Source organism: Prinia subflava, chromosome 4, assembly GCF_021018805.1.
Source record: "Prinia subflava isolate CZ2003 ecotype Zambia chromosome 4, Cam_Psub_1.2, whole genome shotgun sequence".
In the NCBI taxonomy this organism is placed as follows: Eukaryota; Metazoa; Chordata; class Aves; order Passeriformes; family Cisticolidae; genus Prinia; species Prinia subflava.
The window spans coordinates 15,306,199-15,331,915 of record NC_086250.1 but is presented as its reverse complement, the minus strand read 5'-3'; the positions used below and the strand labels follow the sequence as shown (position 1 = coordinate 15,331,915).

The window sequence follows — 25,717 nt, the reverse complement described above, 5'->3', positions numbered from 1 at the left end:
ATATTCAAATAAATTGTTGTTTCAAATGAAAAGAAGTATTAAATAATAGTAATAGAAACCTTCCCTGCCTTCAGTAACTGGATGGAAACCCACCTTTTGTCCATTGTTTTTTCTAGTTATCAACCAGACCTAAAGCAGTTCCAAACATAAATTAAGGTCTCTAAAATGTTTCCTCTAAAGACTGATCCAGAGTGTTCTTTCACCTGCTCAGCAGCAACACTGGTCACATGGATCCCTTTTATCCCTGGCCCTGAGCAGAAATGACAAATGCCAGCAGTTCTTGGCTTAGAGGAGGCTATTCCCACTACAGAGATGATAAATGTCCCTACATGGACAAGCCCTGAGCCTTTCACACCTGTTTAAGGTTCTGTGAAGCCTTTCAGGTGCATTTCCCCAGACATCCATAAGTCAAAGAGTATTCTGAAGAGGATGGGTAGCTGTAGAGCTTAGCCCACCACATTGCTGGTGATAAAACCTTTCCTCATAGTGCTGCTCTTTGAATGCTAAGAAACAGGACAATCCTAAAAATGTGGCCTCGAGGTTGGGCTACAAAAGACACCTCTGTCAGCTCTCTACCACAGTTGCCTTACTCAGGGAAAGGTCTAAAGCTATGTCCACTTACAAAACAGGGAATATGGAGAAAACAAAGCAAATAATATGTTCTGGGTGAAATTCAGAGGTGAGCTTCATTCTTGTATGATGAGGAAATCAGAAGGATCTATTTCCATAACAGGGGCCAGCAGCCAGCAGAATTACCTGTGTTATGTTCTACTCTGCCAAGTGTTTGATACAAATGAACTGAGACAAATGTTACTGTCCTACTTATTTAAAAATATATACATTTAACCACTTCTGTCTTTCCCAGTGATGCTGTTAATTATATTCCAATTGCTTTAGAAACAGCAATTATGCACCACAGACATCACATGAAGACTGTCCTTACAAAATCTGCTTTTACATTCCACTTCAGAAATGAACAAATTGCAGCACTGAACTGCCTGGTGTTGGGGAACTAAATAATAATCAAATTCCATCTGTCTACATGAGATCATTCAAGAGGCTACAAGTACATGACAATTTTATGACTAAGATCCCCAAGAGACTACCACTGTTGGAAATGGAAATGACTTTCATCAAAATTCTGAGCTTTAATTTTTTTCCCCCAATTGTATAGTTTCCTGTAATTGCTTACTCTAACAGGATATCTTCAGAGAAAAAAAAACCAAAAACCAAAAAACTTTTTGACAGTCACTTGCCAATTATTTTAGGCAACAGTATTAGAGGAAATTTCCAATGCAGGTGATAATTTTTAAAAGAATTATAGGAACTTAATAAATGTTTACATGCAGAAATTATTGGATTACAAGCAGTAGATTTCTTGCCTAGAAAATTTTAGGACAATGAATATTAGAAGTGCTTGTTAACAATTCAAAAAATAATTTTCTTTTTTAAAGTAAGCAGTATACTTTTATAGTAATGAAACCTTAGAAATTTATGCAAAGCTTAAAAGCACTCGAGAAAAATAGAAGCCTCATTTGTTGATTAAACAATCCATTTGATATTATTTGTTTGCTTCCAATGTTATGAATTAAATTTCTCAAGTGTAGTGAGAATTACAATATTCCAATATAGTGAACAACCTTCACAGGTAGTCCAAAGCTGCCTCTTGATTTTTTTTTCTTTTATAATTAATTCAGTGAACAGAAGCAAATGATGTATTATTAACTGAAAATTCAATCACCAATGTACAAGCAAAATTTGGGGATATATCAGAGATCTAAGATACCTTTCCTACACTACTGATTTTGCTCTAAATTTACATTAATAATCTAACATTAAAAAATGAATATACTTCAGCACTTAAATGAGGTACAAGTTATATTTTATAAAACATGGTGTTTTCAGCACCATATATAACAGAGAAACAATGGCATGAATGAAAAAATAAAGGTAAAAATCCAAACTACAAAATGTGAATGAAAATCAGCATCTGAAAACAATGAGAATAAAAATGAGTGTGTCTGTGTGGGCCAATCCTGCACTTTCATAGAATAATTTCAAATTATTATTAGGAGTAAAGAAAGTGTATTAAAACTGTAGATTCACACAGAGTCATTGGGTTTAGAGACAGAAGGACTCAGCGCAAACATCCATCTGATTTTCCCAGATTGGGTTTCCTGTTACCAAATAAAAATTCTTTATGGTGTGCAAGCAAATATTGTAAAAATTATGTTAGCTACTGACAACGAGTTGTTGCATAACAAAGAATCTCCTGATCTCCTAGGGAAATTTCCTTCACAGGCAAAATGTTGCCATCCATTTTCTTGCTAAATCTCACTAGTAGTGTTTAAGACTGTAGAGTTTGGTGTCATAAGAATAGATTCTCTTTTACACTGGTAATAGGAATTGCTTCTACCCTCATTTTAACTTCTGAGTAGAAAATTCTTGACTGTGGAAGAGATGTAAAAAATTCACAGCTGAGGAGAGGCTGCTTCCACTGGTTTTTTAAGTTTTGGAGTAATTATTTGATCTATCAGTTCTCTTATTTTCCATATCTATCATTTAGCAACAGCACAAGCAGGACACTCAGTGTAGGAATCATGTCTGAACAGGGACAAAAAACTTCTCAGAACATGCAACAAAACTGAGCAAAGGTGAAGAAGTTAAAAGCATGAGAGAAATGTATGTGCAGAATGGCATCTTGGTTCCTGGGCTGTACTGGGTGGGTATGGCCTTTTCCACTCACAGAGCCTACTTCATTTGTAGAGATTCTTTACAAACACCAAAGCATATTTGCTTGGATTAGAATTATTTTCCACCAATTGCAGAACCAGCTGGATCTTTCTTTTTCAAGGCTTATCAAAGTTCAGTTGACTCTGGCCAAGATTAGTCATGTGACTGCTAGTTAGTGACTTTGGTAAACTTTAAATCTGGTGTTTAAGACAATAAGTCCTCACTGATTAACATCTCACACTGTTTATTCCTGTGAAGGCTTGGCTCTCTCAATTTACAGTTTCTGAAATGCCAGAACTGGAAACCTGCATTACTCTTTCACAAAACAGCTCAACTAAAACACAAGGCAGCACATTGCACATAGAGTTACTGGACATCTTCTAGGAAGGCTTCATTTTTCCAGGAAAAAAAAAAATCAATCGCCAGTTTCTTTCATAATTTTCTGAGAGTAGGATAAGGTTTATGAAAGCTGATGAGGTTACCCAACATTAGAAAATATCTCAGTTTTATGTACCTCTCTTTGATGGTTTAAGTGCAGACAACCTTTTCATACACATGTACTTTATACTGACTGAAAGGCTGAAATTCAAAACCCTCATGCTTTCTCTTAAACTTGACACAGAAGAGAACACCAGTAGAGTGAGTTAGGCTCTAAACCTGCATGCACTAACCCTTAGTGACAAAGAAACTTGAATTAGGGTGCACTACCAAGGTTAGCAACCATTTTTATCCATGTGTGTATTAGTATCAACCCCAAATGCATAATCTGATATGGCATTTCAATCTGCTCAAAACCGGTGAAGAACAGTCCACAGATTCTTATTTGCTGAACCTATTCTAGTTATCAGTTAAAAATCTCACACACACACCTGCTGGAAGTGACCAGTGAGCTTTTAAGTAATTACTAAAGTATTAAACACGGTATCAAAGCTAGAAGAAATTTTAAAAATGGTTACTTGGACTATAATTCCAAGACCTCAAACACGGATTCCATTCGAAGCTTGAGAACACAATTCCTAAATTTACCTTAAATCTCAGCTTGATCAAACTAAGCATACACAGATTCAGATTTCCTGAGGTATGCTGAAGGCTGTTCAGAGCAGTTTAGTGGACCCAGCAGTCAAAATAAATAGCTGCTGTTGTGACTTCAGATTTGAAAACTGCCTCCACCATTCCACACTCTCTGGTATTTCTCCTTTCTCAGGGATCACAGTGTTCATGCTCAAATTGGTGAGGCCATATCAGTGCTCCTTGTCCTTCTAATCATGCAGGACTAGACCTGTCTGTCCAGCAGGCATGAACGTCATGAAAGGGTTTGGTGACAAAGGCATGGGAAGCCTCTGGCTGCAGAGAAGGGATGCTGTGAAGCTTCTGTCACTTATGTGAAATATTGGTTTGTCCTCTGTTCATCCCCGTGTGGAAATCCAGCCCTGCTGAAACCCTGGCATGAGTCACACTGTTTGGGTACACCCACAGAACCAGGGACGGGAAAACTTCTACATAAATAGCATGCTAGCTAAAAAAGAAACTGAAACCAAAGCCAAAACCAAAACAGACACCCTACACCTCACTATTTTAACAGGTGGTTTTTGTTTTTTGGTTTTTTTTTTTTTTTACTTCCAATCTCAGCCAGGGAGTATGAGTTTGGAATTCAAGGTTAATAAAGCAATATCTGGAGACTGCTGTTCTCTGGTAGCCTGTCATTCATCCTGTCACTCGTGCACAGACATCCTTTTCTTGCTTACAACAATAAGCAAATTAATTTCTATTTCCTAATTCTTCTTGCCTGTGCCTCTTGAGTTTTCCTAGCAACCAGCAGCAATGCAGATACAACTACTGGGGACACTAAGCACAGTGTAGTCTGCAAAAAAAAATTTACACTTCAAGCACTTTCAGCCTCTTTTCCTGGGCAAGATTTCTAACCTATGAAAATTTCCTAACAAGAGCAGGATAAGATGGGCTTTTTTAAAAAAATAGATGGTCATTTTGCAGGACAAGGTGTTTTGCTAACAGGAAAATGTTATTAGTTCTGGATAAGCAATGACTTTCATGATGTAACACTTAATTTATAAATGTAATTTATATACACACAGTGAGCCATAAAGATGACAGTATGCTCCCAGAAGATTTTTTGGTAATTAAATTTTATATCTTCCCAAGCATTATTCTCTGTGCTCAAAGGAAAATATTGACAGCTCCTCTTTTTCAATTTATTTTTTTTTATTATTTTGGACTCTGCTGATAAACAGGGTACACTACCAAAAACTACAAAAGAGAAATGAAAATATGACGTTAATGCTTCTGTAACACATTACTTACTGTGGTAGCACAGTGGATGTCTTTCCATACATTGGCTTCCCTGGAGAGATCTGAGACTTCAAAAAAGTTATCAAGAATAACTTCCCCAATCATGTCATGTCTAGAAAATCTGTCAAAATCATAAACACTGAAATGCAATTTCCTGTTGCTGAGCTGGTCATAGGCTACAGGAAACTGAAAGGTTTCATCAAAGACAGGATTTAATGTCTTTCTGTGAACTCGTGTCTGAAACTTCTTTTTCCTATCTGGAAGCAGATAAATCTTAACGTAGGGGTCGGATGTTCCTGTGAAGTCTTTAGCAGGCAGATCTAAGGCTTTGACAATTGTGACAGCCAGAAGTTCATTCTCATAATCATACCGGAGAGTGAAGTTAAGCTTTCCACACGTTTTCACATCTTCTTGTTGCCCATCAGAATCTACAGACTTCTGCTTGTAGAGCTCTGGTTTTATTCTGCCAATGCTGGTTGTGGTCTCTCCCCTTTGCAAAACTGGGTCTGTCCCCATGTTAAAATCAACGCTGGACACTTGCATCTGCCTTGGCAAGTGCCTCCTGAAAGAATTGTGCCTGCACACACACACACACACACACACAGAACAAGCCATGGTTATCTCTGCGAAAAGACCACCTCTCAATAGGAAATACAAGAACAAATTAGTGAGGGCTCCTCTCCTTAAAATAATTTAAAAATAATTGTCTCCGCACCCCCTTCAGAGTTTTGCAAATGCTAAAGCATCCTTGAGAGGAAATGATCATTATGAATTAATTTCTTGTCCCAGGGGACACCCGCTTTCCCGGAAATAAATACATTTATCACTTTGCTTTCAGATGTGCAGCTGAAACTGAGTTCATATTCTTTCACAGAACAAGTTGACAGTTCCAACATCACATGATCCCACTTGGCTAGGGCCAGGGTAAAGTACGGTCAAATAGAAAATAAAAAAGCACTTGCAGAGTTTTCATGAGTACTTTCTGGGTTTTGGAGGCATTCCATGGTGATTTTCCAATTAAATATTTACCAGCCTTCACACTGATGACCGTGAAAGGCGCCTGAAAGGGAAATGCAGGGCTGTGTCTGGAGGTTTTTAGCATAGTGCTTTGCCATCCTAGAACATCTTATATACACCTGCTTGGCATCTGCTAAACTGAAGTGCAGGCTGCCTTCTCCAAAAGCACTGGGAATATTTTGTTCTGCCTGCAATGTATTTCAGAGTTTTGTCAACAATTTTCTGCCACATTTTTTTTCCCTTTTGTTCTCATGGTCTGCTGTGCAGTGCATTAGAAAACTGATTCCTGTACAACTAGAAAGAAACAGTATGTTAAATTCCTTGCAATTCTGAATACAATGTTGCATAAGCATATGTATTTATGGGCTTATCTTGGCTCATGAATCCGAATGGAAAGTTGTGCTGTTCCTACTCAGAGTGAAATCAAACCCCTGGCATGCCACACAGCCTTAGAGTAGTATAAAAACACTGGTCAAAAAGCTTCACAGTATTTATCAGCAGCAGATGCCATTATGACTACACTATCCAGTTTACTTTTTAGGCATTTTCACATTTCCTTGGCACTTCCCTACCCCAACAATCTGTGCTGCAGAAGATTACCACCTCCTCCTGTGAGCACACTTAGTTGCCATTAAAGAACAATCCGATTGTCAGAATCTCCTCTGCTTTTTGCAATCAATTGCTTATTAATGCCACATGTAGCCTTGCCTTATTGCTTGGTTTCTCTGTGGTGTTGTGTTCTCAAAACAAGAGGTGTCACAGCTGCGTGTTTCTTTCTTTCAATCAGAAATGTGAATTGTCCATTTGAAAGCAACCAGGACTCATTTCATAGATATTATTTGTATTTTTGTTGTAAGTGAAGTGGTTGCAGAAGGCAGGAAGCACAAAACTACTGCAGTTCAGCAGAGCAGAGTTACAAGAGGGTAATTTGCAGCTATTAAATAATAGACAAGAACGTTTCCCCTTTCAGCTGTTTCAGTCCTGCTAGGTGCAGGGAGCAGTCCCAGCTAACACAAGAACAGGGCAGGGAGAGCTTCATAGCATGGACTTGAGGTAGCTCAAAAATATCCAGATGTTTGAATGTCAAATTCAGATGAACAATACACCCCTCTTGTAACACACTTTGCCTTTCTTTCTTTACAGATAGACAAGTAGAAAGATTTTTTTTCTGTCTTAAATGTTAAAACTCTCTGAATTCATAGTGTCTGATGTCCACATTGGAATGGAGTGAGAAATGAAAAGGCCCTGACTGGTCAGAAAAGTAGAATATTGTCCTCAGGGAGTTTCACAGCTGTCCTTGTGCATTTGCCCTTCAAAAAGTGCAACTCATTGGTGCGCCAAAACATGGGGAAGGAGCTGAACTCCACCCAAAATATAGCACAATGAATTCCTGGGCAGGCAGCAGTTTGGGAACTATTTTTGTAGTATCTTTGACTCATACTGAGGTCCAGGAAGACCTATGTTACTGCTACTTCTGTCAGTGCCAAGGAAACCTCTGCAGAGAGGCCTTCCTGAGTGCTCTTCACGGCTGCAGCTTCACTGCTGAGTTCCCCAGAAGATCCCAAAGCCACAGAACAGTTTGAGCTGGAGGGGACCTTAAAGATCATCCAGTTTTAATCCCCCTGCCATGGGGGTGTTGTGTTCAAACCCTGCTGTGCATAAGCAGCAGCAGCTGGAACTGCCTTCACAGGGAAACAGTGAAGCTGATTGCACCACATCAGTTTGAGCAAAAACAGGTACATGACAAACTCTCTGTTCTTCAGCTTCTTTTGCATTTTTGACAATCTGGGTTAATGCAAGCAAAAGCAATGTATAAGACCCCAAATACCATTTCTAAGGTACCAGCTTTCTTTTAAACTTTCGGGCTTCATGCACTTCAGATCCTCTACTGAATTGTTGTGAGATGTCAGTCACAGTACAAAAATGCAGTTGTGTGGCTGTTCCCTGTGGGAATCAGCAGCACTTTTTGCTCTAGTAAGCCAAAGTCCTAATTACACAGTGCCTAGTATCTGTTCTGAGTCACAGCATTTCACCAAGACAGCTAATTGGTCTGTTAATTATTAAGATGTTTCATTGTTGTCATGGCAACATATTTATGGTCCTTTGTTCTGCAGTAACAAAGGGATTAATGACTGTGATAATGAAATACAAGGATGTCAGAAAACCAGGTTGTTAAAATGTGGCACAGCTACCAACATCTGCAAATCCAGGTACTTCAACCTCTACTGACTCTTACAGGCAGCACTCCTAAAGCAGACTTGCCTTCCATAACAGAACAAATGCATTTTGAGTGATAGCAAATCTCTATGTAAATCTAATATAAAGATGTCTTTTTGTGGGCACAATGACACTATGAAGCTGATTTCTAACTCAGTAAGACTGCTACATCTGTGACAAAAGGGAGGGATAGGATGCTGATTTATGATATAACTAAAGATTTATGAGGGGTGACTTGGGTCTAGTTTTCCTAGATGGCATTGGAGCAATCTTTTGGTCCTAATCCAGAAAAGGGCATGATCACTGGTGGTATTTAAACAGAATAAAAGCTTATCTTTTCTCCTTACAAACACTAAAATCAACAGATATGTGTGTTTTTCTTTACCCTAACAAACCCAAGCACCTCACTTTTGCCTTTGTGCCTCTTGGGAACTGACTGGCTCAACATATTCCTCTCCAGCTGATGCTAAAGAGCAAAAAGCATATTCTTGGAAAATATAGGTGAATGTTTGAAGGAGGGATTTTCATAGAAGCAATAAACTATATTGCAAAATATTATCACAAAGTGTGGGAAAGGATGGTTCTCAAGAACATAGAGCAAAATCATTTGCAAATGAGCACCACTGCTGCAGTACTTCTGCTGTAGTGTACTGGTTAATTGGTGTCAAGGACTAAAGAGCTTTTAACAAACAGGTCTTTTCATATTATCAGGGACTATGAAAAATATGTAGTTATAACTAAACAGAAATGCATAATTTTCCCATACTAACACACCTCTGTGTTAAATGTACAGTCTAAAAAATGTGATCAGGCACATTTGATTGTTTCTCTGATTGGCTTATTAAAATGATCATGCTTCAATTACAATTATGTAATATGATTTCACTTATTTTCTTAAGAGCTGATGGCTGCATGCACCCATCATAGGACTGGTTACAACCCTTCCATTTGCCCCAGCTCAGGTGAGATCAGTGTACAGGGGACAATCCGGACAGCAAACATTTCTCTCAGATCCTTTGTCAGTGGAATACATTTAGGAGAGGGTGCATCTGAATCGCTCAGGACTCCTGAGGACAACAAAACAGTGATGCACTGAAGATGGTGCAAGAGAAGTTGTGCTACCTCTGCATCTGCCATTGGTGCCTTTTTATTTAGAGGCCCCCTAGTCAAGGACACCAGAGTCAGGTTTCAGTCATTTTGCTGATACATTGTTGCCAGCTGGGGTTAACACACAATAAGGAATAATTCAGAAACCTGGTGTAAATGTCCAGCCCTATTCTCATACGTGATACTCTTGGCAGCAGCAATTACTCTGCACTGTTGTTAGGATTCCCTGTAAGACAGACAAAGTGTCAATAAATTGTGTTTACAAACAGAAAGTTCACCATTTCTGGGTAATTTTTAAGGCACGTCATTCTAAACATGTTCTGTAAAAGGATGCAGAATTTTTCACCAAACTCTGAAAGAAGGTGATGTTTCCAAACACCCTGATACTGGTTGGCTGTGGTGGGACAATCAGTTACTCGAAGCAGAGGAACTGTCCCTTTCAGAGGAGGAGATTTAACTCTGATAATCTTGAGAAGATAAAAAGAAACCTCCCTTACAAGGTTGCACAAAGATTGTTATTGATAGGAGGTTTTACTTTTGTAAAACTGTCCTTGGCTTCACAAATATTTTGTACTCATTTAGATCACAATCCAAATAACTCTAGAGAGCTGTAAGAATATTTTCATTGCCTGAAGTTGATCTGGAGAATATCCCTGGAACTTCTCTCTTCCCCTATAGTACCACTGGGACCATTCAAATCCATTTGCCAGCCAGCTATTTCTTCTGTCTATTCAGGAGGTCAGACAGTCTGGACACTTGGATTTGATGGATAAAACTCTTTCAGTTAACATCCTTTTAGGTAGCAGTGAGCTGGGTAATGGGCTCATCATGCTAAACTGCGCCAATTTTTGTTCCTCTGTGTTTGGTGTAACAGTTACAAGTTCTGAGTGTTGTGGGAATGTTCCTTGGTGTAGTTTGCATACTGTGCTCCTGTTCTGAGCAGATGGACACAGTAGCAGGAACCAGGCAAAGCCAGGGTAATGTGGCTTAAAGCCAGCTGGGCAGTCTCATAATTTAGGAGATGCTTTGGCTGCTAAAGTCAGTCAGACCTCCTCTGGCTGGAGTGCTCTCCTTTTGGGAGCTTCCTGTGGCTTCCTGTTGGCTGTTCCATGAGGTTGGGATAGCTGAGGAAAAGCACTTGAGCACTCACTGCCACAACAAGTGCACTGAGCCAGCCAAACACTGTCTTTAGGGCTCCCAGGAGCCCAGCAAAGTATGTGCCCACCCAGTGCAGAGCATGTGTCTGCTCCTCCTTTTGCCTCTAGTTACTGTGAATGTGAGCCTTTTTTGTTTGTCTGTTTCTCTGGGTTTAGTGGGTTTTTTGTTTGGTTGGTTTTAGGATTTTTTTTTTTTTTTAGTTGGTAACATGTTTCCTTACCAAAAGGCATTCTGAGAAAAAAGATACTCCCTACACAGTATCTGTACCATAACTTATGACATTACACAATACTTCAGGTGGCTTTTTTAATCTTAATTTTCCCAATCTTTGCTTATAATACAGTCCCCTTTCTTATTTCAGGATTTGATCTTTGCAGTTCATTGTTTGTTTCTATGCACTAAATTTGCTAACAGCTTTTGAAGAAAATCCCATTTGAATCTATAGGTCCCTGCACGTCTCCACTGGTTTTCAATATAAAGTGGCATCTAATGCAAAATTAAAGTTTGTATCCTCCACTTTAAGACTTTAGAAACCACTAAGGAATGCTGTGTGCTTGTCATTTATTTATAGACTTACATGGAATCTGGACAGCTTTAAGATCAACCCATAAGGATCTGTATTTTTAGACTGGAATCTTAATTCCTTTGTAATCAGCAAATCATGTCTTAAGGAAATTTGCCATCAAAAATGAGTCTATCATTTATTTGAGAGAGTTGAGAGGGATACATTCATCTCAAAAACAACTGATATATCTCTAAAAAAGATCTCTCTGAAAAATCTAGGCTTGCACTTCTTAAAAAAACCCCACTGTTTTCCTGCGATCAAAACCCAAAAGGGAAATGCTTGAAGTAGCAACATCTATCTTTACAAAGTAGTAGAAGATGTAGATTTCACTTTCATATGTTAAAATGGTTATGTAACTGAAGATACACTAAATGTTTCAGAGTATTCTGAGCAGAGCACAATGTGGCTTCACATCCACATGACTGATGTTTCACCCATAACTGCCGAGAAGCCTGTGAATAATCCAGGATGCTGGAAATTTTCAGCAGCGTTCCTGCTCTGTTTGTTCCCGGGAGAGGTGCCACAAGTGCGGTGCCTGTGACCTACCTTGAGGAGGACGTGGGCTCGGTGATCTGCCTCTGCATGCGAGCGTGTCTGATCAGGTGCTCCTTCAGCGCGTTCTGGACCTCTGCTGGTATATCAGGTGAAGTGTGGCTGATTTTCAGCGCCGCTTCGAGTACCTTGGTCGTGGCTTTCCCATTTTCTTTGACTTCCTTTTTCTCGCTGTTCTCCAGAACCTCGGCGGGAGCGCTGGAGTTGCTCTGCGGGACATTGCTGGCGCTGGAGGTGAGAGGTTTGCTCCTCCAGCACGGCCAGCACAGCTTCCAAAAGACAAAAAGGGACACCACCAGCAGGGCGAGCCCACAGAAGCTGACCACGACTGCCAAGAGACTGACTGAGACATCTGCAGGGAGTTGGAAAACAAAAATCATCGTGACAGACAAACACGTAGAGAGAAACAAAAAATTAAAAATGACACAGGAAAGGAATAGAAGCATTTTTTATTATTATGTTTGTGTAAAGCTTTAAAGTCCTATTTAAGATTGTGAGTATTTTTCTTTTTCTTTTTTATATCTAAGCCTGTACCTTTAAGATGTTATTATTTTCTGATATCTGCTTCACAAACACCCCTTTTATTGTTCAGGCCAAGGGCCAGTTTATGTGCCACTCACCACATACTCAGACATCCTTCTGGGGAAATTTCCTTCTCAGGAAGTAAGGAAACAATCCCAAAAACTCCCAGCCATTGTTGGGTAAGGACTTTGAGATCAGTAGGTGAAAGAAATACAAAATATGAAATCCTTTGCTAAAGCAAAGTTATTATAATCAAACAACAAATGTCCTCACTGAGATTTAAAGCAAACATATGAGAATTCTGTTCCCAAATCTAGATTTTTAATTTTGAAAGCACCTATGTAGACAGATTTCTTCTTCTGGGTAATGTGCACATCCCTTTACTTACTGGCTTCAGGTGGAGGATTCAGCTCCTGAAAACATCAATAACTTTAACTTCAGTCAGAAGGGCTGATGTTGATGCTTAATTCCTTTAGAATGTATATTTAGAACATCAACAACACGTTGATGAAAAAGTTAAACCACAGTTAACATTTTCTATCAGTCCACATGCATGCACACACACAAATTTCTTCAAGATCTTGAAGAAAAGTCTTCTGACTCTGTGTGCCAAACTTCTGACTCTGTGTGCCAGCTGCTTCAGAAACATTTTAAAATCTCACATTTAGGCATAAATAGGTACAAGTCTGTCATAAAGAAGAGATTTCTGTGGTTAAATCGTCAGCTCTGGAGCAAGACTGTGTCAGACTAAGCACAGATGTATCAGTACCCAAAGTTCTGCTGTGAAAATGCAGCTGGCTTCAGAGAGCACACTGAAATGCCCCGAGCTGCACAGATATAATGCTGCACACTGACCTACTACTGCTGCCCTGTATTTGACTTTTGCTGCCAAAACTGCTTAGAATATCCAGTAGCCTGGCTAAAGATGGGAGAACAGATTTCATACCAATAAAATTCCATGGACACACCTGTATTTGAGGAGATTGTGGATCACCAGGACAGCCAGTTAAGTCCTAATTAGGAGTGTTATTCTATGTGACATGCTTCCATTTGATTTTCCCAGTATCCTGTAGCATTATAACTAAAAAATCCCATTTCTTTTCAAAAGAGCCTTTTGTATGTCTTAAAATTATTCACTAAACCCTGTTTAAATATCCCTCAAGGAAGAGCTGCTGCTCCTTGTTACAAATTTTGTCAGTTTAAGAGCTAATAATTTGTATCCATAATTCCAGGCTGCAGGCCACTAAACTGGACAAGTGCAAAGAGAGTTTGAGCATATTTTTATAGATTTTCACATGAGCAAAAAGGTATGGATTAGTTCCATGGAACAGTATGTACCTCACCAGACCTTGTGAGAATTGAAGACGGAAAGATGGAGCAGCATGATGAAGACAGAAAGCTGAAGATCAAAATTTGGGAATGTTTTCTTTATTAATATATAATATCCAGATTCATCTCTCAGTAGCAAGCACTGAACTTACAGACCACTCCTCATGAAAATTCATGAGAAAAGCAAAAATGTATAGAAAATGTTGTAGTCTGGAGATCATACCCTCCCAGTCAATTCCTAGCTGTGGATCAAGAATTAGAATAGGGAAATGATCATTCTTGGTGGGTGGTTTGGATGTAGCCCTTCTGTTTCAGCAAATGACAGATATTAACAGCAAAGAGAGAGGCTCTTGCATGACCTCAGTGCCAGGGAATGCTCTGTAGTGGGCTGATGGACAGAGGACAGAGGTCCATCAAAGCTGCTCTGTCAGTCCCCTCCTCAGATGGACAGGGGAGAAAATATAACAAAAAAGCTTGTGGGTCAAGATAAGGACAGGGAGAGACCACTCAGCAATTACTGTCATGGGCAAAACAGACTTAACTTGGGGAAATAAGTTTGTTACCAATCAAATAAAACCAGAAAACACTTTTCCCCACTCCTCCCTTCTTCTGGGGCTCAACTTCACTCCTTTCTCTACGTCCCTCCTCCAGCAGCACAGGGGGTGGGCAATGAGGCTGCATCAGTTCATCACACGCTGTCTGCTGCTCCATCCCCTTCAGGGTTCCTCACACTCTTCCCCTGCTGCTCTCCTCCCGTGTGTGGTCCCTCCACAGGAGACAGTCCTGCACAAGCTCCACCTTGGGTCCTTCTCACACCCTGCTCCAGGGTGTCCCTCCCGCCGGGAGCAGCCTTCGGAAGCAGAGCCACTACAGGGTCATGAATTTTGCCAGCAAACCTGCTCCAGTGAGGGATCCTCCCTTTCCACAGGCCCACAGACCCTGCCAGGAGCCTTCTACAGCCCAGGGTGGGCTCCTCACAAGGTCACAGACTTCTTTGGGAATTCACCTGCTTTGGGATTGGGATGCTCCATGGGCTGCAGCGGTGAAGACCTGCAGAGGGAGGCAACTCACTCTCACACCTGGAGCTGCTTTTCCCCTCCTTCTTCTCAGACCTTGGTATCTGCAGAGCTGTTCCTCAGGAATTCTGACTCCCCTCTTCCAGCTGCTGATGCACAGTGGATTTTTTTCTTTCTTCTTGAAAATGTTTTCCTGCAACCCTTGTGTCCGGGGGGGCTCGGCCTGGGCCATCCTAGAGCCAGCTGGCCTGGGCTCTGCTGGCCATGGGGGAAGCTTCCAGCAGCTGCTCACAGAAACCCTTCCTGCTACCAAAACCTGGCCAGACAAACCCAATGCACAGCCAAAAATGAATTTACTATATTCATACAGAGGTAGGCCTCGCTGAAGAACCCTCTTTGAGAGATTGAGCCAGATGAACCATCAGGCAAGTTGAATGGCAAAACCATCAGGCAAAATGAACCATCTGGCCAAATTTTCATCTGTTCTCAAAGTGTGACAAAAAGTAGAACTCTTGAAAGTGTTGATGGTCTGCCAGAAATAAATAAAAATTAAGAAAAAAAAAAAAGGATAGAAAAAATAAATTCAATTTGGGGTGATTTGCAATATTTCCAGCTCAGTTTAGGGACGGTTGGCATAATTAGGTCATATTTTGAGAGGAAGACTTTTAGAACTGAAAATTGTAGGGTTTTTTTTTCCATTTGAAAAATGTTGAAGGAGGATGTTTTAACAACTTTGAAACTGCTGGAAACATTTCAAAACCAGAAATATGAAAATTGATCCCTTCCAGCAGAGCTTCAATTTGATGAATAGATACTATCAGCTGAAAAACATTACATCAAAGCATTTCTAGCCAATTCTAATTTAAGTTTTTCACTGCAAGACATTTTTCAAGCCTTCAAATAACTTGTTGTCTCCTTTCAACACCTACTCCGTACTTCAACTTTCTCTAAGCTGTTTTTCTCTATTTCCATTAAACTCTTCAAAGTTGAAAAAGCTCCTGAAATCTCTACAGAAAATATATTTTTTTATATCCATAAAATAATCCCGTGAAACATCTAAAGTTTCACAAGCAGAGATAAAGAACTAATTCTATAAACAGTTGTAGTCTCAATTTTTGCTATTTTATTAATGAATTAAACAACCTCTCACACTGAATTTCATAGCGCAACAATTACAGGAAATATTTAAATTGCCAGAAAATTGACCAAACAGTAGTTCACCATTAAAAACTATTTAATTACAATTTATTAATTACAAACCCTTTGTGTGTTAGGCTGGATATGTCTCATATTTTTATAGGAAGTTTGGTTGAAGAATGTAAAACATTAAGAGAAAGTTCCACAGACTTGGGGCTTCTTTACAGCCCTTCCAAAGAATCCTGGTTGGGAAGAAAGATGGGTACTGAAGAATGGATTTGTCATCAGACCAGGTCTGCATTTCACATACATAAGTATTTTTTAAAGATATAGAACTGGTGACAAAATCAAAGACTGCTTAATTTTGTAAGGACAGAAGGAGATACAGACACTGCTGGGACAGCATTAATTGTCAACATTGTGAATAAAGTTCTCACTGGTCTGTGGTCCAAAAGAAAACAAAAACCATCTTGAATAACTCTTTCTGAACTGGTAATTGCAGCTTGTCTGCAATGATCTAGATTTGTACATAATCAGACATCCCTCTGAAAATTCAAAAATAATACAGAATTATGCATTTCCCATTCTTGTTCTTATGTTTGGTATACTCAGGAAAGTCAAGAAGACTTTTTTCTTCTCACACCTCTTTCTCGTCAGTGGGAGATCTTCCAGTGATGTCATTTCACTCCTAAATGTCATATTTTTAGTCTTGATAAAGTTTAATAACTGAAAGCATCCTGTTTCCTCATGGTTTTCTATTTAATACAACTCTTTCAAGATACAGAATTTTGGACAATTTTACATTTCTCATTTAAGAAAGGCATGTCTATTGAGAACCCTCAAAAATTCTCCGCAATTTTATAATACCCTCTGATACATTTCTACCATAAAAGTCTCCTTGATAGCCAGTCTTTCATACCAGGCAAGTACTTCAGAAATATCCCCATGTGCTGCTGGTTTTTTGTTTTGTTTTTTTTTTTTTTTCTGGATGCTAAGTGATGTATTGAGCATTGGGTTTGGTACTACAGATTCCAAATTTTTTTGTTTGGTACTCGCCTCAGAAAAGTTCTGCCCATGGATCTGTTTGCAAACATGCACTTTGGCAGAGTTCCATTTCAAAACCTAATTAAGATCACTTACATTTTTAGGCAACATCTGCCTCATGAGGCTGAATTTGGAAAAACAAACTCCACAAATCCATGATCTTGAGTGGAGACAGAAACACCACACAGTGCTCTCATGTAGATGCCCAAATGTATGAGGGTCAGGAACATCTGATGTGGACCATACTAAAGAGAATGAATTCTTCCCAAAAAAGGAGCAGGGGTGAAAGGAAGACTTGTGGAAAATCAGGGTTCTAGTCTCTTCTGGCCCATTTCTTTGTCTATATCTGATCTTGGTTCTCTTTACTATTTAAAATGCAATGTCTGTAACCTGTGTTCAAAGATATTTTTCTTTAACTTTGAATTTGTTCTCTTGCTCAACAAGACATAAGGAACTTCCCCCTTTCGGGAATAAAGGAACTCTTGTGTGTGAAATACCAGGATTCAGATCAATCAGATAAATTATTGTCTCTGATTTTTTGGGATTTGAAAGGAAGCAGGGCCCTGGTAAATCATAGAAGGTCTGGGCCAATAAGTTTCCCCCATCCCTACCTAGATGAACTAGTTGGTCCAATCCATCATATCTGTTGTTCAGTTTTCCTTGGGGAAATTTTAAGCACATAAAAACTTGCTGGTATTAATTTTTATTCTATATCAGCAGACCTTCCACAATTACCTCTGTCTCATCTAAATCCCTTCAGATGGGGACATGACACTCTAGCATGCCTCAGAAAGTGGCAGGTGCAGAGTCTTGTATTTGCTCTCTCAGTCTGAACTTGTCAAAACACCTGACTTAGATATCAAATGGCAAAAAACCACTTTCACATAAAAGAGTAGGTGTGACCTCCTCTCCTGTTCTTGTGGAGAAGCATCCTTAAAAGATTTCCCTCAAACTTGTATTCTGGTCTTATTGTGAATATGTTCCCTCCCTGTTAGTTCATTCCTGTGTCTGAATTTGTTCCACACAGCCACCACCATCTTCTGGCTGGTAGATCACTTAATGCCAGCAGAATTCTGTAGTAGCTTTTTTCCTGACAGGAGGGGAACCAAATGAACTGAGGGATCACTATGATTTACTGCACGATCACAGCACACAGAATTATTAATCTCTTGTCAAAATCAGTTTATCTAAGCTATATTAGAGATGATGGTTCTCTCTTTTACCTAGCTGGGTCTGTACGTTATTGGTCTTCACTCTCAAGAGTTTTTCTGGTCTACATGCTTTTCTGCTTGTTGACTCTCAATTAATCTCATCCGGAGGGATGCTCTGCTAGACCCACACTTGCCTCTTTAGCTTTCCATTAAATGAAAAACAAACAAACAAAAACAACCCCAGCCTTAGGCTTGGTTCTGTGCAGTTCTCACCCTTTTGAGGATCTCTTTGTGTCTACCAGAAGCCCTCATTATCCTCTTTCAGATGAGACAAGTAAATTAGAGCAGGTCATAAGCTCACTGGACTGCTGTTCACCGCAAACATAGAAGGAGGTTCATGCAGCTCAAGCGTCATCTTTGAATTGTCATGGTTATGTTTATTCTTACCCAGTATTATATAACAAACATCTCACACATATGACAGGAGCCAGGAAGACACTATGTCTCTTCATCATCTTTGCAGATTTGTCCTCCAGATGGTATAAACCTTTCTGTATTTTTCACCTGTATTTCTTTACAAAATGTGTATAGAGGAAGATTCTTCTGTAAACCTCTTGTTTTTACTGTGTATGGCTGCTGTCTGCATTGTTGTGACTGCCTTCACATTTGCTGTAAATAAATCTGGTCTCAGTGGCACTTTTACCCCCCCCTCCCCTGCCCTTTACTCTGCTGAATAAGTTCCATTTCAGGTTTTCACAGCTTGTTAACACTGATTTTGTAAGTTATGTTTTTCAGTAACCCTACACTTTTTTCCCCCAATCCTTATTTCTCTGATAGTAACATTGATCTAACCAGGTGATGGACTGTACGGTAAATAATTTGGCTGGTCTGTTAACTGTTAAAAAGTTCATTATTTGCTTTTCTCACATTCCCCTGCAGCAGAGACACTGTTTCATTTCTCTGTAACAGAATGCTCACTTGTTTCACACAACAGTTACTTTATCACAAAGAAAAATGCTCCTTTCTTGTATGGCAGTCCTACACTGATCACAGAACCTTCACGTTTGTCCAAGCCGTTTCTCGCCGCCTTCTGCTTACTTTGGCACAGTTAAGAAGAATTTACAAGCACTCTGTAGGGTAAATCTGTTATTCCCCCTCCCCTAAATACATCCAGGCAATGCAAGCATAGCCACAGCTCACAGTGTGAGTGCACTGTGTGCGTGAACACAGCGTGTTCAAAGGAGCCAGGGCTAAATGCAAACCACCAGCTGCCATCCAGCAGGTGGAGAAGCTTCTGGAGAGCTGTCAGAGAAGCTTCTGACAACCAAGAGGAGGCTCATGCCAGCTACAACAGGAGGACACAAGACGTTGCTTCTGGGGGAAGAGTGAGTCTCTATTACAGCTGGCCATTTGCAGGATGCTCCAGTGCTTTCTTACTCCCTCTGTACTTTTATAGCAAACTCTCAGGCAGAGGTAGGGTTAAAAACTTGGTAGGCTAGGCTGTTATGTTATCTGGATAACTGTCAGTAGAATATTTACATGAATAACAAATGATCCCCTAGAAGCTGATGCTCTTTGCATGGTCATCTTTCAAAAATCAATTGTTTGACAAGCAAAGGAGCAAGAGTGAGCATCACTCTCCAGATATTCACTACCCACTCTAGTGGGCTAAAATATGCCCTCAGTATTTATAACAGAGATGGTTTTGTTTTCCAGCTCTGTAATAAACATTGGTCACCCTTGGGAAATGATAATGAGAGAGTAAAGTTTTGCATGACCAGCAGGCCTAAAAAAAGGCAAAGAGCACAAAGTACCCACCATTTGCAGAGGACATAAAATGAATTTTAAACATGTGTCCCTAGAGCAGAATGTCCAAACTCCTCTCATTATGCTGTATGCAATTGGCTTAATCTTCAGAAATGCTCACAACTGGGACCTTTGATGTGCTTGGTTCCATTGAAAATGAGGAGGGATGCTCAGCTGGAAAAAATTAATTAGAGTCCTTTATTAATGAGATAATCTGAGCCAAGATAGTATTATAACCACACTGCATATATGAGTTTGGGACAGTTACAGAAAATTAATAATTTACCAAGCTTAGAGAGAAATTTTATTATGTGAAATCCTGCACATCCAGCTTCCATTTATTTTCCACCTTAATTCTTATAATTGACATCTTAATTAGTTTGCCCAGCTATATTGGAGGTGTAAAATAAAAACAAAACAGCTGCATATCTAATTGAGCATTTTCCCAAAAATGCTATAACTTTCAGAAGAAAGCTCACAGTCATCTAATCATACAAAGGTACCATAAACTTAAACAGCTTCCTCATCTTTTCACTTAAACATTTCCCTGAGATGAGTGAATTAATAGTTCTTGTAATTACTGGGGCAGAAAATACAACAACAGATGTCTACATTCACTTGTCCAAAGCTCTAGTAATTTACAAATTTTCTGTCTCATGAAGATTATTTGCCATGAGTTCTGTGGATTGATTGTTCATTACAGTAAAAATTATTACCCCTTCATGACCCAAGTTGTGAGCAGTAATTGAGGGTCCTAAGGTGTTGGTGCTCACACTGAGAGGAAAAAAACTGTTGAATAATCAGTCATTTCTTGGATGTAATCTTGTCTGTTCCCTTATTGTCAGGAAACCTGAATATCTCCCCTTTCTGCTTTGTTGCTTCATTTTGTTATACTCTGCCTTCCCAGGGCCATACTCACCTTTTTTTTTCTTCTGACTGGGTCTCCAGCTTCCTCTTCTTGGTTTGTTTGTGTTATCTTTTTTATGCTTCTTTCTCCCATCTAGGCATATACACTATCAAAAAAATCACTGCCCAGCATCTCTGCTTCCCTCTGGAATTTCTTGGGTCATGGGGTCAGTATTGCCTCACATTTTGCTTTGAGCCTGTAATTGGGTGATGCAGTTTCTGCCTCAAGTAGCTGATTCCTCTGAGAAGCTTGGCTGCTTTTCATGGTCTAGCTGAACAGAAAGCTATCACCATACTCACTAACATAACCAATCAATGCAGTTCTGGTTGCATTTCACAGAGTTTTCAACTTCCAGAACATGTTTTCATCCTTGTGTTAAATAGAAATGGTCTGCTTTCCTTTTTACCATCTACTCTTTTACTTTCTGAAAGATCCTTTCCAAATATGTCTCCTGATGGTTTACAAAATAACAGAATATTCTGAGTTGGAAGGGACCCACGAGGATCACCTAGTCCAACTCCTGGCTCTGCACAGCACCATCCCCAAGAATCACACCATGTGCCTGGAAGCATTGTCCAAATGTTTCTTGAGCTCTGTCAGGCTTCATACTGTCCAGATGTCTTTCCTTTGGTGACATCTCTTTAGTGATTTTAGCCCATTTTACCTTTGTGACACTTTTAGGTATCTTTTTGAGATGAGGAAAACAAGGAACTTAACATTTCCACCTTTAATGCAGAGGATCTATGGTTGTTCAATGGTCTGGACAATATTAGCTTTATCCATAGAGGTGACAAGAAGCTCTAAATGCATTTGAAGAGAAGAGATATGGCATGGCTCAACTTTCAATGACACCACTTCTCTCAGCTTAAACTGAGAAAATTTAGAGTATTTCTGCTCATGACATTGATGCAAGTTATATTTATATCTTGTCTACCCAAGTGTTTACGTGTTAAAATATTGTCAATTATCAACAATGACTGTGTATCTGTTCCTCCTCTGGAGACAAATTATGTTCATTAGCAATGTTGTTGATGAGATAATGCTCAATATACTGAGCATCTCAATAAAGTTGACACCCATCATCTAATATCGGTTTCCTTTTAAGGGGGAAAAAGTGAGATTCAGGAATTCAGCTGAGTTATGGTACCCAGTGGTTCCAGTTCCTGGTCTGTTAACTATTTTTTCCCTAATCCAACAATTGTAAGGTAGTTAGGGTTTACAAATGGAAACCCAAGAAGATCATTGACTTTCAAGAAATGTTTAAAAAGAAGCTCCTCTTTTTATACATAATGCAATATCGATCCAAGTGTTGAAGATTCACATTCTCTAAACAGCAGATCTTGGTTTACCTCTTGGAATGTTTTGTGTCCCTCATATCTCACCTGTTTATACACCAACTTTGCAGAGCCAAATTTTCAAGGCTCCATAGGGTAATGCTATTTTCATTCAACCTTCTACCATTCAGACCATGAAGATTAACACAGAGCATGATCAGAATATTCATGATCTGTGCTGGGGGAAAGGCTGCAGCCCCCTCACCCCTCCTTGCCTTGCTGCCCTGCCGGGTGGCTGGGATGGGCTGGGCTGAGTAGGGCAGGGTCAGAAAACAGTGATTTTGATTTGAGATACTTCAAATAACCCGAGATTTGTGTTAAAATCTGTGGGTATTCAAAGAAAAGAAAACAACAACAAAAAGCCCATCAGCTGCTGCGGCAGCGACAGTGCAGCTGGGGCACACGCTGAGAACCTGCTGCTTTACATGACCCAGTGTTAATTTATTTAATTTGCACTGTAACACTTGGCATTTGCTGCCCATAATGCAAGCTGTTCATTTGCATTTGTGGACAGACAGCAGAGGTTCTCAATCCCGTCTAGCAGAAATGAAGCACAGAACTTCGAGCGATTTTCAAGCCTAAAAATAAGTGCCAAGGAAAACAAAGTGTCCAGAGAGCACCACACGAGATAATGTAAAAGTGCAGAGTCGGTTCCAAAAGGTGCAGAAAATCCAGATATCAGGGACCAAAGACATCACTAATAGGACTCAAAATCTTAGTTTCAGTATGACAATTTTTCTGAATTTGGATTGTTTAAATTAACCCGGATTTTCTCTATCCACCCTACCCCAATTTTCCTGGGCAAGTGTTCTGGGCCGGAGCGAAGTTCTGCCCTGACTCCGCAGGTTCCCACTGCCTGTCAGACGGCTCTCCTGCCTCTCCCAGCGATGAGCGGAGAGGATGCAAAATGCTCAAACCCCGCTAGAAAGGGGAGACAGCGAGGCGGGACCGCCGAGCCGCGCCCCGAGCCCCGGCTGCGCCCCGAGCCGTGCCGAGCCGAGCCCGCACTGCCCGCACTCCCCGCTGCCCAACCTGTTGCCCGCGTCCCCAGCATCACACGCCAAACGCGAGGGACGGCCGGGGACAAGAGAGGGCGAGCGGGTGCAGCCCATGCGTGGCTCGCCCGGCGCACGGAGCCGCTGCCCGCCCGTGCCCAGAGCATGGAGCGCAGCCTCTGTCCCGCTGCCCGCCCGCACGGCCCCGCACGCACATGCATCGAGCTTTCCATACAGACAAACTCCCGTCGTGGGGAAAACCTTGCCGAAGCGGAGCTGCGGGTGGCAAACGAGCGAGCTGCGGGGGTACGGGGCCGTCTCCGGAGGCGATTTTTGTCCCCTGGGTAGCTGTCCGTGCTCCCCGGCCCCACGCCCGCACCCTCGCCCGCTGCCCCGCGTTTGCCCCGCAGCGCTGCTCCCCGCTCCGGCGGTCCCGGCGCTCCGCTCAGCGCTCCTCGGCAGCCTCGGCGGGCTGCGAGAGGGAGCGGATTTTAAAGCGGGCTGCGAGCCTGCCCCCCCTCCGCCCCCTCCGCACGCAGGGAAAGCAAAGGAAAAAGTTGCGCTCTCCGGCCGCCCACGCCTCGCTGTCCTCCCCGCGGCGGCGGCAGGACGAGCCCGGCGGCGGCGGGGCCGGTGTCGGTACCTGTGCCGCCGATGCCCTGCCGGGCGCTCTCCAGGGGGAAGATGCCTGCGCACTTCTCCCGCTCCACCTGCCCGCCCAGGCACAGCTCCGAGATGATCTGCAGCGCCTTGTGGCAGAGGCTGCCCACGCCGTCCTCCGCCGGGAAACTCATCTTGGCGCGGCCGCCGCTAGGCCATGGCCGGCGCGGGACGGCTCCGCGCCCGGCCGCGCTGCGTCCCGCGGGGAGCGGAGCGGGGCGGAGCTGCGGCGGCGGCGGGAGCGGCGCGAGTGAACCCAAGAAGTACTGAAGGAGCGGGGGGAGGCAAAATAAAAAAAAAGAAAAAAAAAAAAAAAAAAAAAAAAAAAGGAAAAAAAAAGGGGGGGGGAGGGGAAAAAAAAAGAGGGGGAAAAAAATAAACATCCACTTAGCAACGCCTTTTGTGTGGCTCCGTGCTCCGGCAGGCGGCTCGGCCAATGGCAGCCCGGCGCGGGGGGCGGGGGGCCCTCGCATCCCCCGGGAAACTTTTCCCTCCCCCGCCCCGCGGCCCCGCTCGGGCGGTGCTGCGCGGGGGCGGCGGGCGGAGCGCTGTCCCCTCCCGGCAGCAGCAGCACCCCGGCCCGGGGGCAGCGGGGGCAGCGGGGCGCTCCGGTGCCGCTCCCCGGCCGCTCACCGCGCCGCCAGCACCGGGCGCAGCTGGCTGCCACCGCTCCGCTCGCTCCTCGCTCGGCGTTTATTCCGAGCTGACCTCGGCGGGGGGATCTTCAGAGCTAGCGAGCCGCGTCCGATAACTTCATTGACCGAAGCACCGTCTCCGCTGCGCTTCTCCGCAGCGGGGGGAGCGGGACGCTCGACTTTGTCTATTTCTTTAACTTCTTAAAGAGTTAAAGGAACCTTACGGTTGCCTGGTCTGTTTCCTCAACAAATTCTGTGAAGTTGGGTTATTTTATGGATAAAAAAGTTGGAGGTACAGCGTGTGTTTGAATATACTTCTAAAAACCGGTGCAGCAGATACCGCTAGTAGTTGTTTCAGTTGTTGGCTGTGGAGCTGAACGAGACTTCACCTGTTAATTTGTTCATCTACTTAGTGAAAGTCTGACACAATTTTATGTTTGTGAGGGAAAATTCCTCTAGTTCGATGGCATACATATGTCTTGGAATGCTTAATTCTAGCTAGGCATAACTGGAAGGACTTCTGTTAGCAGTTTACATAGCAGAGCTGCCTGTAGTCTGCTGCTTGGGTGCCTTGGTTTCATGGGCACCAGAAGTTAACTTCTGTGCTGCTGTGCTTTCTTTCCCTCTGGATTTAGAAGTTTTTAAACTGTTACCTATAAATTAATCTCTCTAGCAAACTGTCAAGTTTAATAGTTGAAAACTTTATAACCATCCTTCAATAGCTGAATTACAGAATAATAAAATGAATTATTATTCCAGTTTTAATTCTGAAATTCCATACTTTATATAGCATAGATGCTTGTTAAAAACTCAAGAAGATACTTCTAAACCCCAGCCTTTTGGTGTTTTGAAGGATCATGCATTTACATGGATGAATTCATACACATACAATTTTCTAAATCTTAGGACTGGGTTGTACACAAGCTGTAATATCAACCCAAAATCTGTTCCACAGAGCTGTTTTTCACAGATATAACACATATGTCAGAAATACCAGATGCTGCTAAAGAAATTGTTCTCCATTCAACACCTTTCCTGAGACTAGCATTGTCAAAACCTTGTGTTAATGCTGCAAAATGTTCTGTCAAATCTTAGAATGTTTAGACTGTAACTAGTCAGGGCACAGAACTGTGGAGGTCTATTGAATACTCCTTTCACCCTCACAGGGACCTAAATCGGTATAATTATTAAAATAGTCTTGCTAGCAATAAAAAAAGTGTGTAGATATTTTCATTGCAGTGAAGACAACTGCTGCCTACTTTCAAACTTCAAAATATGAACATATTTACTGTCTGTGTGACATTTACAGTCCTGTTCCCAAAATTCTGTCATGCATCACCAACTAATAATTAAGCAGTCTGTTTATCTTTGAGACATACCCAGAACTCTAGCAAAAGCTAACAGGACACATAGAAAAGGTCTTAATCAGAAATTGGTTTTAATGAGAGCAAGGGCTGCAATTAAAGGCTGAGACCTAAGCCCCTCCACTTCTGCTCTTTTCCACAGACTGTGCCCATGGATGTAT

At 41.5% G+C, this 25,717-nt stretch overlaps 1 protein-coding gene across 1 annotated transcript in view; it reads right to left on the bottom strand.

Moving 5' to 3' along the window:
• The window catches only part of SYT10 (synaptotagmin 10), a 35,663-nt gene extending 11,839 nt beyond the window's left edge, over positions 1 to 23,824 (bottom strand). Inside the window, exons 1-3 of the mRNA XM_063395603.1 lie at positions 23,541 to 23,824; positions 11,651 to 12,008; positions 5,053 to 5,617 (exon numbers count right to left, since the gene is read on the bottom strand). Coding sequence (XP_063251673.1) covers positions 5,053 to 5,617; positions 11,651 to 12,008; positions 23,541 to 23,691 — 1,074 coding nt within the window. The 5' untranslated portion in view covers positions 23,692 to 23,824. The remainder of the gene's footprint in view (positions 1 to 5,052; positions 5,618 to 11,650; positions 12,009 to 23,540) is intronic.
• Positions 23,825 to 25,717: the final 1,893 nt, after the last annotated feature.